Source organism: Erythranthe guttata, chromosome 2, assembly GCF_056151865.1.
Source record: "Erythranthe guttata isolate IM_541 chromosome 2, IM_541, whole genome shotgun sequence".
Taxonomy (NCBI): domain Eukaryota; kingdom Viridiplantae; phylum Streptophyta; class Magnoliopsida; order Lamiales; family Phrymaceae; genus Erythranthe; species Erythranthe guttata.
The window spans coordinates 14,942,245-14,955,418 of record NC_142534.1 but is presented as its reverse complement, the minus strand read 5'-3'; the positions used below and the strand labels follow the sequence as shown (position 1 = coordinate 14,955,418).

At 39.9% G+C, this 13,174-nt stretch overlaps 1 protein-coding gene across 1 annotated transcript; it reads left to right on the top strand.

Moving 5' to 3' along the window:
* The first annotated feature begins 6,225 nt into the window (after positions 1-6,225).
* Positions 6,226-12,328, top strand: LOC105969534 (protein EMSY-LIKE 3). The gene is made up of 10 exons (XM_012994300.2): positions 6,226-6,544; positions 8,112-8,323; positions 8,415-8,524; positions 8,642-8,894; positions 8,972-9,184; positions 9,268-9,336; positions 10,784-11,029; positions 11,111-11,179; positions 11,273-11,336; positions 11,852-12,328. Exons 1-10 carry the CDS (start codon positions 6,517-6,519, stop codon positions 11,896-11,898), a joined length of 1,311 nt encoding a protein of 436 aa, XP_012849754.1. The 5' UTR covers positions 6,226-6,516; the 3' UTR covers positions 11,899-12,328.
* Positions 12,329-13,174: the final 846 nt, after the last annotated feature.

Here is a 13,174-nt window from a genome sequence, read left to right as displayed (position 1 = left end):
CTCCACGTGCTGCAGATCCACCTCGCGAGGTTCAGGTGATCCCCCATCGGGACCCACCACTCGCCGATCCACCACTCTATGCTCCTCGAATGGTTCAAATAACTGAGGATGCGCTTCAACGCATGATAGCAGAAGCTTCAACTCGCGCTGCCACAGAGGCCGTGTCCCAATATATCGCCACGATGGGAGCAAATGCTCCCAACGCGATACTAGCACTTGCTCCACATGTGGAGCCACCTATGGCACCACCGCCATCGACTCCCTGGGGGCTTACATATGCTCCCAAAATATTTCGCTCGCCAAGGGTTATCGACTCCCTGGGGGCTTACAGCTGCCCCCAAAATATTTCGCTCGCCAAGGGTTATCGACTCCCTGGGGACTTACCTCTGCCCCCAAAATATCTCGCTCGCCAAGGGTTATCGACTCCCTGGGGATAGGGGTGTGCATTCGGGTCGGGTCGGATTATTCGGGTTATTCGGGTCGGGTTATTCGGGTTTTTTGCAAAAAAAAAAATTACCCGAACCCGACCCGAGATAACCGGGTTTTTTTTTTTTTTTTTTTTGAAAAATAAATAGTAACTAAATTTACTTAAGATATACATATATATACAGACATATATATATAGAAATATACATATACATATACTGATATACATATATATATATATATGTATATACACAGACATATACATATATATACATACAAACATAGACATATATATATATATATATATATATATATATATATATATATATATATATATATATATATATATATATATATATATATATATATATATATATATATATATCTTTATATATATAAAAAAAATAAAAAAAAATTTTAAACCGGGTACCCGGGTAGAATTTCTATTACCCGGACCCGACCCGGTTTGGGATCACCGGGTACCCGAACCCGGGAAAAACCCGGTTACGTCAAAAATTACCCGATCCGGTCGGATAATACCCGAATAACCCGACCCGAATGCCCACCCCTACCTGGGGATATACAGTGCCCCCAAAACATTTCGCTCGCCAAGGGTTATCGACTCCCCGGGAGCTTACATCTGCCCCCAAAATATTTCGTTCGCCAAGGGTTATCGACTCCCTGGGGGTTTATAGTGCCCCCAAAATATTTTGCTCGCCATGGGTCATAGACTCTCTGGGGGCCTACTTCCGCCCCCCTCGAACGGTTCAGATAACCGAAGAGGACCTTCAGCGTATGATCGCCGAAACTTCAACAATATCAACTGCTACTGGCTGCTCTAACGGTTCAGATAACCGACAAGGACCTTCAGCATACGACAGCGAAAGCTTCAACTCGTGTTGTCACTGAAGCAACGACACAACTGTGTGCATTCACCTCATACCATAGGTCTCGAGCGCCTCATCCTACAGTGGGTGGTTAACCCATCCCAAGGTTGGGCATCACCCTTACCTTTCAACCCCAAGTGGGTTCACATCACATCGCAAGAGACGAGTATAATCTTCCTACTCAAAAAATAGAACATCCCAAGGGGTGAACATCAACCACCAAAATAAAAAAAAATGGGTAAAATCGCGCACGCGAAACCCAAGAAAAAAGAAGAAGATGAAAAAACAAAAAAGAGTAAAAGAAGAAGAACAAGAAGAAGAAAAAAGAGAGTAAAAGAAGAAGAATTAGAAGAAGAAAGAATGAAGAAAGAAGAAGAAGAAGAAGAAGAAATGGAGTAAAAAAAAAAAAACTCGGGCACGATTCCCGAGGCGCGCGCAGGCACATAAACGAGGTGCGCGCGGCACGCTTCCCGAGGCGCACATTCGGCACGCTTCCCGAGGCGTGTATCCGACACGCTTCCCGAGGCAAGAAAAACAACCGGGCACGACTCTCAAAAAAAAAAAAAACGGGCACGATTCCCGAAGAAAAAAATTTTTGGGCACGATTCCCGAGATGCGCGCGGCACACTTCCCATGGCGCACATCCGGCACGCTTCCCGAGGCGCGTACTCGGCACGCTTCCCGAGGCAAAAAAACCGGGCACGGTTCCCGAGGCAAAAAGAACGGTCACGATTCCCGAGGCAAAAAAAAGGCACGATTCTCGAGAAAAAAAAAAATTGGGCACGATTCCCGAGGTGCGCGCGATACGCTTCCCGAGGCGCACATCCGGCACGCTTCCCGAGGCGCGTACCCGGTACGCTTCCCGAGGATAAAAAACACCGGGCACGATACCCGAGGCAAAAAAAAAGGCACGATTCCCGAAAAAAATAATTTAGGCACGATTCCCGAGGCACGCATCCTGCACGCTTCCCGAGAGAAAAAAAAAAGAAAAAAAAAAGAAAAAAAAAAGAAAAAAAGAAAATGTGAATAAAGCAACATGTTGCGTCACTCTCGAGGAAGTCCCATATCAGCTCCTCATAAAATGCTTAGCAGCTCCACACTCTCTCTCTCCGTGCACTACATGCGCGCGTGCCCCCCCCCATATGGGCCAGTGCGCACACGGACCCCAAGTGCGCGCGAACTCTGGCACATTAGCGTCCTACAATGCGTGCCGCCTCTCCTACCTCGTAGCACGCGCATACCTGAAGTCGCGCGCAACTCTCAAAATTCTACCTCAAATCACGTGAAAATTTTGACGCACTTTACTAAATCGCGCAAGAATTTCTGTGCGCTCCACCAAATCGCTTGATAATTTCACCTCGCTTAACCAAATTGCGCGAGCTCTTCAACGCGCCTACCAAATCGCGCTCGCTATCAAACGAATAAATAAAAAATATTATTTCTCCACGCCACGCCAACGACTAACGAAACACTACAGCACCGATCTACTCTCGACACGATCTGGTATCATTTTCGACTAGGCTCCCACATCGAATCGAGAGTGGGGGGCTTGCGAGACAAACCCACCGCGAGACAACTCCCACGAGGAGCAAACTCGCTCGGCCCTACACACCCGTTGCGAGGCAACTCCCACGAGGAGCAAACTCGCTCGACCCTACACACCCGTTGCGAGGCAACTCCCACGAGGAGCCAACTCCCTCGGTACCACAACTCCCAGCGAGATAAATCACACGAGGAGACAACTCGTTCGTTCCTACAAACCCGTTGCGAGACAACTCCATGAGGAGCCAACTCCATCGGTATTACGAATTCACAGCGAGACAACTCCCACGAGGAGCCAACTCGGTCGGAACTACAACTCGTAGCAAGACAACTCCCACGAGGAGATAACTCGCTCTGTCCTACAACCCGCAGCGAGACAACTCCCACGAGGAGCCAACTCCCTCGGGTCTACGAAACCATAGCGAGATAACTCCCACGAGGAGACCACTCGCTCCGCCCTATAACCCATTGCGAGGTAACTCCCACGAGGAGCCAACTCCCTCGGGTCTCATAACCACAACGAGATAACTCCCACGAGGAGACCACTCGCTCTGTCCCACAATTCGCAGCAAGACAACTCCCACGAGGAGCCAACTCGCCCGGTACTACAACCCGTAGCGAGACAACTCCCACGAGGAGCCAACTCGCTCGGTACTACAACCGGCAGCAAGACAACTCCCACAAGGAGATAACTCGCTCAGTCATATAACCCGTTGCGAGGCAACTCCCACGAGGAGTCAACTCCCTCGGGTCTACGAACACACAACGAGATAACTCTTACGAGGAGACCAATCGCTCCATCCTACGACCCGCAACGAGGAAACTCCCACGAGGAGCCAACTCGCTCGGTACTACGAACCCGCAGCGAGCAAACTCCCACGAGGAGCCAACTCGCTCGGTACCACAACCCGCAGCGAGATAACTCCCACGAGGAGCCAACTCGCTCGATACTACAAATCCGTTGCAAGGCAACTCCCACGTGCAACCACCTCGCTCGATAATATTACTCACCGCGAGACAACTCCCATGAGGAAACAACTCACCCGAAATTCACTATATAATCGCAAGCTCAAGTTAGCACAATTACAACCCTAGAAGCACTTAGAGATATTATGAGAATCTATATAGCCTGGCCAGCTTGATTACTCAAATTTATCTACTTGTTTTCGATGGGTCATTCATTAAAACGTGGCCACGGTCCAAACATACTTAAGACCCACGAGGTCTAACAAGGGGCACGACCCCCATAAAAAAATCTTGAGAGTCTGATCCCCTCCTCAAGTGCATCACGCACAAGGCTATATGTAAACACATATAAGCAACGCGTCAAAACATTGACAATGTCCGTGCTACTACATTATCGTGAGACAACTTCCACGAAGACATAACTCGATCAACTCTATTACCCCAGAGACAACTCCCACGAGGAGATTACTTGATTCGTGCTACTACATTATCGTGAGACAACTCCCACGAGGAGATAACTCAATCAACACTATTACCCCGCGACGAGACAACTCCCACGAGGAGATAATTCGCTACTACATCGTCGCGGGACAAAACCGACGACTCAATTAACTTACATCGCGACAACTTGGTCGCGCTATGCACCAATGCACATTCACGCCCCTCCGACACACGCTCCAACGCATTATCGCACACCATCGACTACTACAATTTTTACTCTCGACACGACATGTCACCCATTTCAACATGGCCCCCACATCGACTCGAGAGTGGGGGGCTTAATGATATGCCTAATTGGCCCAACCCAATGGGCCTACAAATTATTTACCTACTGGGCCACGAGCCCAATATCGAAGACCACTATCACCGAGGCCCAATGACCTTCAAGCAAGGTTTGGACCCGACAATCTCAAAATAAGCTATAAATACACATTTGAACTCATTCCATAAGGTACGTCCGATTAAATGAGCAATACTACAATACGTATTCTCTGGACTATTTCTATGATCAGCACGTCTGACTTGAGCGTCGGAGGGGTTTCCGACGGATCAACCCCCGGCGTAGTTCACGTGTGTTCATTTCGCAGGTACATCAGGATCATCAAGTTGTCAAGCTACTGATCTGCTTTGCTCTCCCAGTTCATTTTCTACACTACCCCAGGTGATCTAAGTAATTAGCATCATCAGAAACAAGCTGCTAAATCAGTTGGGGTAGGTTTTAAAACCTACAAGCACCAACCAATGGGGGAATTTAAACTACCTCCTATCAAGAAACTTTCATAGTATAACTTATATTATATTTTATAAGATAAATACAAAAAACGAAGGGTAAGTAAATTAAAACCTTATAAATCTCAAAATAGAAAAAAAGAAACCTTATAAAAAATTAATTGATTATCAGAAACTTTATGTTGCATATTTTTTTAATAAGAAATTTATGTTTTTATTTTATTGAGTTTTGTCGAAATCTCTTTTGAATTTTTTTGCATTTTCCTGCGAATTTTCAAAAAAGATAGAAATAAGTTGTGAAAATTTACATAATATCCGAATTTGGAACAAGAGATTATAAACTAATGTAATTTTAGAAATTCCATCGACTCCGAGGTATTCCGAAATTGAAATTGATTTTTATTTTTTTTTTCCGAAAAAGCCAAATATCTCTACTATCCTAAAAATATAAATCAACTATAGTTTCTATTCTCAAGACAAAAACTATTAAAATAACAACAATATTGAAAAACAATTGTTGAGGTTTGAGAAATAATGCAAAAAATTATTATTATTATTATTATTATTATTATTATTATTATTATTATTATTATTATTATTATTATTATTATTATTATTATTATTATTATTATTATTATTATTATTATTATTATTATTATTATTATTATTATTATTATTATTATTATTATTATTATTATTATTATTATTATTATTATTATTATTATTATTATTATTATTATTATTATTATGGGTAAATTACACCCATATCCCTGAGATATGCTTAAATAACTTTAAGGTCCATGCGGTATCGATAATTACACTCACCCTCCTGAAACATAGTTAGAAACACTAATGAGTTAATGCATTGGATACGTTATTTCGATAGAGTTCTAACGGACTATTGGTTTCAAGAAATTGTGAAAACAACAAAGAACTATGAGTGATTTAACAAATGTTGGGGGAGCCATGTCACCCACTAACTCTATGTTGTCTCCATCACTGGTTAAAAATAATAGTCCGTTATAACTCTATCGGAATAACGTATACAATGCATTATCCCATTAAAATTTCTAACAATGTTTCAGGAGGGTGAGTGTAATTATCGATACTATATGGACCTTAAAGTTATTTACGCATACCTCAGGGGTGTGGGTGTAATTTATCCTATTATTATGATTTTATTTTGAAACGAGTCATTAACGAAAATAACAAATCATAGGAGGAATTCAAAACCCTCGACTCTTAATCCCCAATCGAAAAAGACCTATTTCTCGTACGCGCACCCCAAAACACAACATCCACCGCTCGCAAATCGCCCTGAATCGCTTCCGTCCGGCGAATCCGCCGTGTTAACTCGGCAAAGTTGCAGCATTTTCCAAGGATTTTTTGCAATTTCCCGGAGTTACTGTTTCATACTTCCGAGCTGTGTTAAATTTTGAATCTTCGGTGCCTCCGTAAGCTGGCTATGGACTACGAGCCTTACGACAGCAGCGGTAAGTAATTCAGCGCAAAAAAATTCTCTTTGTAAGTGTTAATTTTGGTTTAGTGCTTTTATGGCCGGCCATTTTGATTTTGGCCCTTTTGGGTATGTTAATGTTGGGGTTAGGGTTTGTGGAGTTATATGCATTGTTGTAATTATGGCATTTCAGTGACTAGGTTTTTGCTGAAAGTGCAGTTACGGCTTTGGCAATATTGATTGTTTAATTTTTACTCTGAAGAGTAGATCACGCTGATTTTTCTTATCTAGCTAGCATATTGTTTCACTCGTTTTTCCTTTTCTATTTAGATTTTTCTTTCTGAGTGATTACGGGATTAAATAGTGCAATTGATAGTTGGTGAGCTTCAATGGAAGCGGTTCGTGCGTGTAGATTTTACACTGAATTTTCCATGGCCTACCTGCTTCTATAAAGTCGATTTTTTAATGCTTGGTGTGGGCTATGAAACTCGTTATAGAGCTATAGTAGACACGTCTGACGGTAATAGCCCTGTACAATATAGTAAAAAGATGATAGGCCAATAGGGTATGCTGAGGAACTTTTTAGATTTCAGCAGCATACATTAGTAGCGAGAAAATAGTCACTGCAACACATTTGAATGTTTGCAGATACTTAAGGTATCAATTATCATTGGTTCAAATCATTTTTGGTTTGTGATGATGCAAGTTTGGGAAGAAAAGTAAGAAAGCATTTTGATTACTCCGTTTTGCCTAGAGAGAAGAGGTGATATTAGCTCATCCTTCTATTGATCACATCTAGTGAGCAACTAATACCTTCATTTTGCAATCACTGGTTGTTTTGAGTTGAATGTCGTCCGGAAACATGATTTCTAATCTCAACCAAGTGTTGATCTAGAAAATTTATTGGTATTTGCAAAAGTCCGTTTGGTGCTAACAAAGGCTATAGCACGAGCGGGTTTTGTAGCACTTAGTTTCTTTTCTTCAACATGTACTGCAGTCTGAATTATTTATTCTTGTTTATGGAAGTGGTGGAAACACTTGAATAGTTTTGTTCCGTAAAGTTTTCTCCCCTTGTTGTCAATTTCATATCTGGTCCATAATATATTTTTTGGGCCTGTCCCGTCACACCCTCGATCGGTACGGGCATCAAGTACTTTAATGGCGAAATTTTTGCCTTTTATTTTCGAGTTTTGTTTGATGCGTTTATAAAGGTTTGGGTAAGGAGCTGCAAATGAAACGATCAGTGTTTATATAACTAGGTGTCAAAATTTTTAGCAGTTTGATTACCATTGGGATCATTCATGCTGGTTTTTTGTTCTACAATGAGGTATAGATTCTCGTGGATCATACTTTCAATTCGAGCATATTCTGGGTTTTACTTATTGGACGTGTTGGGGAGATGCTCATTAGTTTATTGGCCAAGGCCCAAGATTATCTGAATATTTTATCTGTAAATTTCTTTTGATAAACTCAGATTTCAGCACAAAGATATTACTATTATATTCCAATGGCCCGAGTACCCTTTTTATGAGCTTTGTCTAAGATTTATAGGCTTCTTCATCTATCAATCTCAAAGCCTTGTTTTCATTTTGACGCTGTTGCAGGAACTGATGATGATTTTCCCCCACCTCATCAAAATAGGATTTCAAGAGGAGGCCGCATTTCTGGTAATGGAAGAGCTGCTGCCATGGGAAATATGCCATATCCTAGGATGTACGATGAGGCTGACATGCTAGCTAAAATACACCAGCTTGAGCAGGAAGCATACAGTTCAATTCTAAAAGCCTTCAAAGCTCAAGCTGATGCTATTTCTTGGGTATATGTTAAAAATGGAGCTTGTTCTGACAATGGCATTTTTTTTAAAAAAATTGAGCAGCTTAAATGACAATAAAATGTATTTTCTTCAGGAGAAGGAGGGTTTAATAACTGAGCTTAGGAAAGAATTAAGATTATCGAATGAAGAACACAGAGATCTTCTCAGCAGAGTGAATACAGATGAAACAATTAGAACGATAAGGTTTTGTTTATAAAACATGTTTTCCTTTCCTTACTCCCTCAAAAGTCATTCCTGAGTTCTAATGGAATAATTATATGTCTTGTTCTTTTTAACTCAAAATCTGGGAAACACTATCAGCGAGTGGAGACAGTCAGGCGGGCTCCAATCAGGCATGCGTGGTGCTAGTCAAGCTATCCATGAACCAGTCCCCAGTCCTTCTGTCTCAGCTTCTCGTAAGAAACAAAAGATAGCTTCATCGTTACCCTCTCAATCCTTTGGTGGGCCTTCTCCTTCTTTCCACCCACAGATGATGGCTCAAGCAAACCAGCCATCTTCATCTGCCGCAAAGCGTGGTCCCTTAATGGGTTCAAAAGGCAAAAAGCATAAATTAGTGAGTTGAAATTTCATCATTAACTGTTATTCATGCATAAACTTATATTAGGGGTTATAATATGCTCTAATGTGCAGATGCCTCCGGGTGCAACTTCAATGAAGATGCAGTATCCCTCTGGTCCGACTGGGAGAGGTCAATTCGGTAATCGTATCTCTTCTGGTGGTCTTGCAACTGAACCTGCAGAAAGAGCTTCATTTGATCCGTTGATCGGGAGGAAAGTCAGGACTAGGTGGCCTGATGATAATAATTTCTATGAAGCTGTCATAAGTGATTATAATCCTCTCGATGTATATATGACTTCTGTGATTTGTGACTTTCTTTATATACTTTTGTTACATAAATAGTCTCTGATCTCTGTATGCTTTTCCAGGGTCGGCATAGTCTTGTTTATGATGTGGGTACTGCTCTGGAATCAGTTGAATGGATCAACCTTTCTGAGGTAGATGCATGCTTCAAATCATTTTCATTACACATTTTAAATTATTTTTTTTTGATTGTTATATATGTCACTTTATCATTAGTTTGTGATACCATAATCGAATTGAGTTCTCATGTTATATTAGGTTGATGAATGAGATGCTTCTTACACGAGATGTTTAATGTATGTGTACTATGGTACTCACATTGACTCACATTGGCTAATCTTAGATTTGGATTTTCAATTGGCTATTCAGACTATCAAACAAATAGACTCCTCCAGTTAATTCGGTGCTAGATTGTACTCCCATTGCGACTAATAGAAGCTTATGAAATTCGTCTATTTCTTAACTATTTTCAACTTGTCTGACAAATTGTTGAAAACTTAAGTATTTACAAAAGTAGAAGGCTACTTAATCACTATTTTTGATCATGCAACTAATTATTCAGTGTATCTCATAGCCAGGCTTGAGTGTGATTATACAGCCTATTGACTGACGCCAGCAATAAGTTTCTGCTCTTTGTTTGCTTCTGTTGAGAAAGCAATGAAATTATGAATCGAGTGCCTTCCCAAAGGCTTCTGACGGTTATTATGATATTATTGCATTTGTAGTCTGTGGTCACAATTGTACTGCAGGCAGCTTTCAAATGCTAGTGGTTTTATATTTGTACATGGATCGAGGAGCTGTACGTGTTGATGTCTTACTTGTGTAATTAATTACATTCATTTTCGGTATAATTTTTAGTTTGTTCTTCCAAATAACATTAGAGTGTAAGTGCATAAAATGTTTTTTCCTCGAAGTTATTTTCATTCGTTCTCTATGTCACCCATAACATTGGTTGGTGCATTAATAGTTGATGGAACGGTCATTTAGATACTCGAGAAAGAGGGTTTTGCTTAGAATAAGGTTATATGCATTGTGTTCTCTGTTGTATAACATAATCTATGTGTGCATTTTCATTGTCATTTTTCTAATCTAGAGTGAAATGCGAAATAGCTTTAAGATGGTAAGAGTAAGAGTGACATCATCCCCTTGCCAATCTTTGTTGCATAACATAATATATGCATGTATCCTCATCACTGATTTCTTATCAATCGTGAAATGCATTGTGTCTTTACTAATATTGTGGCCAACGTTCGTATGTTGGAAAAGTGTGAAATTTTCCCTCGATCATTTTCTTATGAAGTCCTTGATATGGTACAGTGTGTGGGAGGATGTTTTGGCTAGGTAAAACTTATACCCGAACGGGAGGATAAAGAAGAAATGAAAGTGAAACTAAATGCTGCTAATTGAAATGCATTACTTTACGAGGTGGTTTTTGCCATGTGGCTAAAGCGCCATGGAACTAGAAAGAGCAAAACCTGAACGACTGAAAAGGATCAAAAAAGAGTTGATTGTCACAAATCGATAATTATGTTAGTACAGAATTTTAAGTCTTGTGCTGATTTCTATACATTCTCTGTGCAGATTTCACCTCAGGATATACAGTGGGAAGGTGAAGATCCTGGAATTTCTCATCATGGAGGTTACGGTGGACCAGGTCATGGAATGAATAGACCTCTTGGTCGGGATAATGCTCAAGGTGGTGCCGGAAGAGGGAGGGGATTGGCAAAAGGTCAATCCAGAAAAGACTTCCGGCAAGCACAAAATGGTATCGGGAAGAAGGGACCCGACGACATTCAGTTGCTTCATACCGATACCCTGATTAAGGAGGTAATGAAGTTTATTATTCTATGCATATTTAAGCAGGTATGCAGGTTTATGTTAGTTAATTGACTGTTGATCTTTTGGCAGGTGGAGAGGGTTTTTAGTGCTAATCAACCGGACCCTGTGGAGATGGAGAAGGCAAAAAAAGTGCTAAAGGTTTGGAGAACAATTCAGCAATCTGCTATTTGATCTCATTTATTTGATTGATAGGTTTAATGAGTTTTAATTATTTTGGAAAAAAAAAAACAGGAGCACGAACAAGCTCTTGTTGATGCGATTGCAAGGCTTGGAGATTTATCTGATGGTGAAAGTGGTATGTCTGTCTGTCTGTCATTTGTTTTATTCTTCGTTGACTTATGTTGTTCAGATTTCGATTGTGATGATTGATTTTGAAATTGTTGATAGTTTGCTATAAACAGCTTAAAGTTTAATACATATCTGCCTGTTTAGTGAAAATACGTCATATAGGGAATTTAAGAAGTAAGAGAAAACGAAACAAATATATCTCAGTTAGAGACGCTGATGTGTACTTATATTCATATGTTAGATTGACATAATAATATTCAATGCATTTCATTTATGCATGCCCATACGGCTAGCTAGAGTTTGCACCATCCTAAATATGTTTATTTAAATTTTCTTTGACCAAGTTGAGGCTTTGTTTTTTCATCTATCGTCCCGATTAAGTTGCTTTGCTCCAATTAAGTTGCTTTGCCAACCAATCTAGTATGACTTTTTTTCTTTCAATTTTCGATTTGCTAGTCTTGTTCGTATTAAATATTTCTTCCAGCCATATTTATTTTATTTCTTCGTAACATCTTGACACAGATGAGGGTGGCCGTTTTTTCAACGCACAAGCAATCGACAGAGAATGACGAAGCCAATTATTGAAGTACCATTGGTACATAAAACAAATGGGAAAAAGATTAGGTAATTCATAATTCGAGCTGGCGGCAGGGGGGCCACACATCTATCTGCAACTTCTGTCAATATGGTAAAAAAATCCAAATTGATATTAGGAGAGTCAATCTGTTGTATAATGTCAAAATTCACTACAAACACATGGATAATTGTAGTTTTAGGCCAAAGTCAGTAGCAGGGCGAGTTGCCCTATATTAACCGGTCAGCGTTTAGCACGCGTTTTACGTTAATCGCAGCTGCCATAAAGGTACGGTCGTGTAAAAGTTTATGTACTTTTTTTTTATGGGTTTAGCTTCTCTTGATTAATTTAGATGAGGGCATGCCTGTCATTTATTAACAACGATAGTCGAAGCATATTTATTATTCATGTGTTTATTTCCTTGATGATGAACCTCTCTGAATTTCTTTTAGTGCTATTCGAACTGTATCTTCGTATTATATAAGAGGGCGTTTCTATTTTTTTTCCTTGAAAATAAAGAGGTGTTCGCAAATATTTGTTCATCTTTTTATTCAATCAACTATTAGAAATATGTATTTTCCACTAAAAATATTTAACAATATGTAATAACCGTGCATCGCACGGGTGTATTACTATTATATATAAAAAGACAATCCATGACATAATATGTTGACACGTGACACTCTTTTAGAGTTTCAAACCATAGGGTTGTTTTTGTAATATCTTTGTTTTCTAATGGCCTTTTTTTTTTATGTTAGTCGGGTCAATTTTATTAGCATTTGGCAGTTTTTTAAAATAAAATCTCCACACAATATAAAATTCATTACCTGTTCAAATACTTCCACGATTTGAAAACTTCTCCCAGTTTATTAAAAAAAGAAAAACCTTTCTCCCTCTATCACGTTTGGATTGGCTTGAAGTGGAAACAAATCTGGGGAGTTTTCCGATTTGGCTAACGGCGTGTACAAGGTCGGTTTTCCGCTGCTCTTCAAGTTTAACTGAATGCGCTTAATTTTATTGTCAATCGGATAAATAGTAGCATGTTTCATCGATCCGTGTCTTGTGGGATGCTGTCGGATTCGGATTTCTGGCAACTGTTGTCTTTGAAATTTCTTATCACATTATATTTTAGTTTTGCTTCGATTCTATTTATTATTTTCTTGCCATATGTGATGAAGTTTATTTTCTTGATTTTGAAACTTTAGACTATTTACAGTTTCACAAAATTCTTTTTTTTCCATGGGTTCACAAAGTTCTCCAAGCGTTCATTT

What these genes read in the sequence shown, in the direction of transcription:
- LOC105969534 (XM_012994300.2), top strand. Translation starts at nt 6,517, where the DNA reads ATGGACTACGAGCCTTACGACAGCAGCG. An exon ending in CCGATACCCTGATTAAGGAG is followed by an intron (nt 11,030 to 11,110) that starts GTAATGAAGTTT and finishes ATCTTTTGGCAG; the next exon opens with GTGGAGAGGGTTTTTAGTGC. An exon ending in TTTATCTGATGGTGAAAGTG is followed by an intron (nt 11,337 to 11,851) that starts GTATGTCTGTCT and finishes ATCTTGACACAG; the next exon opens with ATGAGGGTGGCCGTTTTTTC.